Source organism: Pygoscelis adeliae, unplaced genomic scaffold (assembly GCF_000699105.1).
Source record: "Pygoscelis adeliae isolate BGI_AS28 unplaced genomic scaffold, ASM69910v1 Scaffold429, whole genome shotgun sequence".
NCBI classification, from domain to species: Eukaryota; Metazoa; Chordata; class Aves; order Sphenisciformes; family Spheniscidae; genus Pygoscelis; species Pygoscelis adeliae.
In genome coordinates this window covers 570,278-576,728 of record NW_008825561.1, presented here as the reverse complement: position 1 = coordinate 576,728, position 6,451 = coordinate 570,278, and the positions used below count along the sequence as shown (strand labels likewise).

Sequence of the window (6,451 nt, the reverse complement as noted above, 5' to 3'; positions counted from 1 at the left end):
ATATCCTTTACAGACCTAGAATTTACTCTTATACTTCCACAAGCTCTACCTTTCAATGACAGATTTAATCTGAACTCAGATGCCTACCAAGACTTGGAAACTACTCAACCTATGTCTTGATGAAAAGTCTGTTCTTTGGGATAAATACCAGGAAAACATACCTGAGTTTAGATTAATAATCTAATTAGGTATCCTCAGACATAGGCCTGGCTCCAGTTGACTCTTCTTCTGGTTAGAACTTATTTTACACCAGAATAAGCCAAATGAAAATAAAAAAAGAATCTAACTCATATTTCAGCTGAGAGATGGCCTGGTGCTCTTCCGTACCACAGCTCTAATAATTACATGGGAAACAAAAGAAAACCTTAGCGTTATGGGCTGTATAAATCCAATAAAGACAATTGAGTCTTAGTTCAAACAGCAACCATGACTCTCCACTTCTCTTTTAAAAGAAGGACCACTAATGGACTTAGCCAAATAGATGACAGATTTCTCCTAATGCACCCTATCTCAGAAAGAGCAATGTTGACACTGAGTCCACTGGACAACAGATATGTTGTTTTCCTGTGTGAAGGATTTCTCAGTCAACCATTTGTGTGTAAATCAGGGTTCACTTGTACTACATCAGCTGCAAAAAAAGACCATAATTCCCTGAAGAATCTGGTTGAGTATATTTAGCATCCAGCAGTAAGTTCAGTGCACTGCTACAGACATTGTACAGCACTCACCATGTAAGTCAACAAAAAACCCTTGCCAAAGACAAATGTCATGTATTTCAGACAACATATTCTTTTAAGAACAACAGGAAGCAGCAGCAGCCAAGGCAACCTCTACTGGCTTCCTGTAAGCTTTCTACATCTTTTGCACAGAGCAGTTTGGGTTAAATAACAGATATTAATTTATATGTGAAAAACAGGTGACAAACTCCATTCCATTTCTAATGAATAATTAGGCCTTATTTAGCTTATCTTTCTCATCATGAGACTGCCAGTTCCAAGGATCCTTCCTAAAAGTGCAATGCAGTCAAAAGACGATGAGGAAACCAAACTCAAAATGAAAAATTTCTTACATTTCCGTCCAATTCACTGTCATTTATGTTGTCTCCCTCTACAAATACTATAATACATTAAAACGTCACTAGCAAGAAACTTAATGCCAGCCATATGTAAAGAAAAAAGGAAAGAAAAATACCCCCACACTGCAAAAAGATGAGAAAAGGCCAAATAATTTCCACGCCTCTTACTAGCATTGTCTGCTGAGATACAGCTGCAGAATAATGTCTAAATGGGAATGTCTGTTGACTGTAGTGAATTATCTATACACCATAATCTATCCATTCATAATCAGAGTTTTTAAAATATATATTCTTATAAACATATTATATATAACTTTAAATCCTTCCATTCAGTAATTAGTAGACCAGATCTTCACAAAAACATAAACTGGAACCACTAGATATAGACTGATTTACATTAGCTGAAGGTCCGGCCCAAAATAGGAGTCACCTAAACAAAACAGATCAGATAGATAGATAGATACACACACTGAACCTTTGAGCCTGACTGAACAAACAAATCCTAATGAGACACTAATATAATTTGAAGTCAATGGAAATCCTGAAGATGTGTGCTGGTGAAATGTGAGTGGGAGAAAAGTACTGGGAAACAAAACACTGGGTGAAGAAGCAATTCCTATGGAAAGCCATGGAACAGCAGCATGTACATGATGGCTTTCATTTGCTAGGACAAATCAAGGAGACAGACTTGCCATACCCTTTACCATCCAGGACACCTATGCAATGATTGGGGTGATCTGGTTAAAACTCTCATTCTTTGTAAAGTGGAATAAAGTTAACTCTCATCTTAGCACTGTCACCAGTGTCACTGATGGCACCACGTAATCTGGATGAATGTGGGTTTCAAATGTACTTTCCTAGGAATTCCTTTGTTAGTCAGCCCACGACTGATCTATCATTAAACAGCTCCTAGCTCCTTTATTATCTCGAACATTTTGACTGAATCTCTGTATTCTGTGTGCACTGTCTGTATAGAATCTTGTATACAGGCTAACATGTCCATGGGGACATAGCTATCTTGGAAATTAAAACCATTTCTGTTTGGTGCTGCATTAACCCTGCCACAGCTTTATGGATTCAAAAACATACAATTTGAATTAATATTGTAGCAGCTTTGTGTGGTAAAGAGGTGAACCAATCCCTTCATTCTATTAATGACACCAAAGAAAATTAAAATAATCAGATACATCTGTGTTTTTACTAGTAGGTTTCTTAAATTACAACGGTGCTTAAGATAGGCTTAGTGGTTACTATGGTATTTAAATTCAAGAGGCTGTTGAATGATTCAGACCACATACTACCAAGGGCTGCCAATTTGCACAGTCAATGGGAGAAGTAGTCATCATGCCTCCAGTGGGCATCTATGGCAAATGGTCTGAATACAACCCCTGTTCTTCACCACTGACTGCATAAAAACAGAAGCTGGCTGCTTTGGTTAGCAGGAAATATGAATCACTTCATCAGACTCTCAAAGAGAGACATCATAAGACATTTATATCCACATTAGGTGCTGTTGTGTAACGTATGAATACATCCCAAAGTGAATACAACATATGGGAACAGTGCTAGGAGGAAAACCCAGGCAATTATCATTTTATCTTTATGAGATAAAGATAATGTAAGAGAGACTTTTGCTTACTGTGTTTATCAGGCGATTGACTCAATGTGAAGTACGAGTGTTTACCAGTTAAACCCCACAGCCAAAACTGACATGGCATGTTTGCATTCTCAAATGAGGAATTCAGGATTGACTAGACTGTGGGATTGTCACCCTTTGGGGTAGCCATAGGACTGAGCTATACAATGGAGCAATGCAGAAAAATTGCTTTTTTCTTTAACACGGGAAAAGTCAGTTCAAGTCAAACACCACCAATGCACATGGTATCAAGCTGCATCACTGCACCCATAAGATAGAAAGAGGTTGTTGGTGCTGAAGTTATTTGATGGTCTGTCTGGGACAGAAAAAAGAAGTCTGGGCTTAAAAAAAAAAAAAAAAAAAAAAAAAGGAAAATTCCTGTGTTTTAAAGGAAAATGATTAAAAAAAAAAAGCCTTTACCATTGAAAGAAAAAAACCCAAGTGTTATTCTTCCCCGCCTCAACTGCTTCCCCTAACACTGATGGCATAATAATTGTTTTCAGAGTTATCCTAACTGCTATGTAATTTCACTTGTCAGTATTATTTCTCTGTCAACTGGCAACCACTTATTTATTATGAGTAACGTACCAGTACTCAAAAGAAAATGAGCCCATAGTAAGCTATATGAAGCTTTGACCCCAGAATGGGAGAGAAAGAGTGAATGAAACTGTGATGCTTGGAGCATTACGAATGATCTATGTAACGAACATCTTGCTTGAACCTTATGGAGTGCTGTTATGCTGGTCCCCTATCATTTGAAGTTACTAAACGCATATAATGGTTAGCTCATTGTAAACAATGAGAGCCCGCTACCTGTGATTAAAATTGATGGACTTCAGTAAATTGTTTTTGCGGGACAGGCTTGTGGTGCCAAACAGTGCCACACTTGGCATTTTGGAGGCAGAAAGATTTTTCACAAGTTTGTATCTTACTTCCTCAGATTTTCCTATGAAAAAGATAGCTTAGCTCCTACCTCAGCAATCCACAGAATGAAAGGAACAGAAATATTGTCTATGTATTCTTTGCTGGAAAATTCCATGTCAAAAGAGAACGCTCTTCAGGGACTGGAGACAGCTTACTGCCTGCCTGAATAGACAGAAACTGAGTTCTGGCCCATGATCAACTAACACCCCTTCCCACACAAACTGCTCACTGGCTTTGGGGCTATGATATGAAGACAAGGCAGCAGCTGGGGCAGCTGCCCCATTGGGATGAAGCTCAGTGGACTCGATCCTTATGGGTCCCTTCCAACTTGAGATATATTCTATGATCCTAAATACATCAGCAATGATGCACAGGTCATTATCATCCTGGGAAATGTGGATTCCCAATTTAGTTTCTTAAATTTTAGTGTGGGAGTCTAAATGTATGCACCTATGGTTACAAATGTAACTGGATTTTGATTCAAAAAATTCCTGCTTCCCCTGACATTGCTGGTACTTTCTGCAACCATGCTGGACTTGCCTTTCTCCCCTCTCCCCCGCCCCCCTGAATTTGGGCCGAGACAGGATCTATGAGAATTACATGAGAATCTCCCGTACCTGCACCAACAGCAGCAGATTCATGTCTGGTAAGGGTGACTTTAACTTGAGTGCCTGCAGTAACTCCAATATGACACTGCGCGTCAAGTAGAATTTGTCCCTTTCCTACAACAGAAAAATACAGGATTATGAACGTCCTGAAATTCACTGACACCCACTAGTAAACCATAAAGATACATTTTATCTAAGTTTGAGAATAAAAAAAGTTACAAAAGTGTACTGGTTTCTCCTGCCTTACAAAAAAGCAGACATCATTCATCATTTATGTAATTCTACAGACTTGATTGAACATATATCAATGAGGGCGATTCTCCTTTGACGTTGTATCAGGCACTATATCCAAGATTTTAATATTTCACAAATATAGACAGATTTTATAAAACAGTTATAAAGCCCAGGCATGCAGTGTAGCTTTCACTAAGTAGTTCCATATAAAGGGAAAAGGGGAAAGCAGTAAGGATTGACACAGGAGAACAAAACTGGCAATAGTATTTAGCATTATTCTTTCATGAAAACTGCCAGAAATGGTCTACATTTTACCATACTATTTTTCTGTTATCATTCCCCTTAAAATAAGGGTGCCTGCACTAAGGCAGCTTGGACATCTATTTTCATTCATTAGACTAGCAGTGCTTTTCCACTTACACAATAAAAACTGTCTTGGCTACGGCTGCTACAACAGAAACATTTTAAAACATAGGGGGAAATCAGCCAACGGAGATTAGAACACAGAAGCCTAAGAATAGAGTTGTAGAGCTGAGATGGCAAGGAGGTACAAGAGATAAGATGAGCCTGTTATACATCTTACTTTGACATTCTCTGACTTTAGACGATAAGATAAAAATGTAGAACGAATCTATAACGTGCTACTGACCACAGCAACTCAGTAAAAGGAAGACTTACACTGATTTCTCTTTCAAATGACCATTAGAGATGAAATAATGTTGTCTAATAAAGATAGCATATCCAAAGTGTGCTTAAGATTTAAAGCCTAGTATCTTTCATCTTGTAGATCTTACGCACTTGCCTGCTCACTTAAGTTAAATGTGTGGAACTTTTTACTCAGTCAGGGCCTCAGTTCCTCTGTGACATCTGTAAAAAGGGATAATAATGTTTGCCTCTTCCTCAGAGAAGTCTTGTGAGGTTTAGTTAGTGAGGGTCAGTTTGAAGGCTACCTCCAGCTGCAAGTGCAAGTAGCTAGTACAGTAGTAAGTGCAGCTAAAAGCGAAGGAGTTGGAGATGAATAGCTGGAAGTGAGAGTGAGCTTTGATTGCAGCAAACCAAGAAGCCAGTCACCAGTGTCTCTTCCTCAGAAAGCCAATGTCACCACGTTGCATCTGCATAGCATACTGCCAAACAAAGCTTACAGCAACAGTGCATTCCTCCCTGTCGTGGTTTAACCCCAGCTGGCAACTAAGCACCACACAGCTGCGTGCTCACTACCCCCCCCAGCAGGATGGAAGGGAAAAGTGAGAAAACTCATGGGTTGAGATAAGAACAGTTTAATAATCAAAATAAAATAATAAAATAATAGTAATAATAATAATAATAGTAATGAAAAGTAAAATAACAAAGAGAGAGAAATAAAACCCAAGACAGACAAGTGATGCAAGTGAAAACAATTGCTCACCACCAACCAACTGATGCCCAGCCAATCCCTGAGCAGCAGCCCACCGGCCAACCTTCCCCCCAGTTTTACTGGGGAGCGTGATGTCATGTTTTATGGAATATCCCTTTGGTCAGTTGGGGTCAGCTGTCCCAGCTGTGTCCCCTCCCAACTTCTTGTGCCCCCCCAGCCTCCTCGCTGGTGGTGTGGTGTGAGAAGCAGAAAAGACCTTGACTCTGTGTCAGCACTGCTCAGCAGTAACAAAAACATCCCTCTGTTATCAAGACTGTCTCCAGCACAAATCCAAAACACAGCCCCATACTAGCTTCTACAAAGAAAATTAACTTTATCGCAGCCAAAACCAGCACATTCTCCACCCCTTATTCCATACCACTTACATCATGCTCAGGTCCCATCTCCTATCCAATACATCCTCATTATCCACCATGCTGCTTCCCATCCTTTGATACAATACACAGATATCATTCCCTTAGTCTATGGACCACCCCGTGAAATGTCTGTGAAATGTCCACAAATGTCCACAGAATGTCCGCTGAGTTCATTTAGTCCATGGCTTTGGGCTCCATCTGTTA

At 39.5% G+C, this 6,451-nt stretch overlaps 1 protein-coding gene across 1 annotated transcript in view; it reads right to left on the bottom strand.

The window, feature by feature from the left end:
• LOC103923928 (protein unc-79 homolog) overlaps nucleotides 1–6,451 on the bottom strand; it is a 113,706-nt gene that overhangs the window by 25,664 nt on the left and 81,591 nt on the right. The window contains exon 39 of the mRNA XM_009332368.1: nucleotides 4,253–4,357. Coding sequence (XP_009330643.1) covers nucleotides 4,253–4,357 — 105 coding nt within the window. The remainder of the gene's footprint in view (nucleotides 1–4,252; nucleotides 4,358–6,451) is intronic.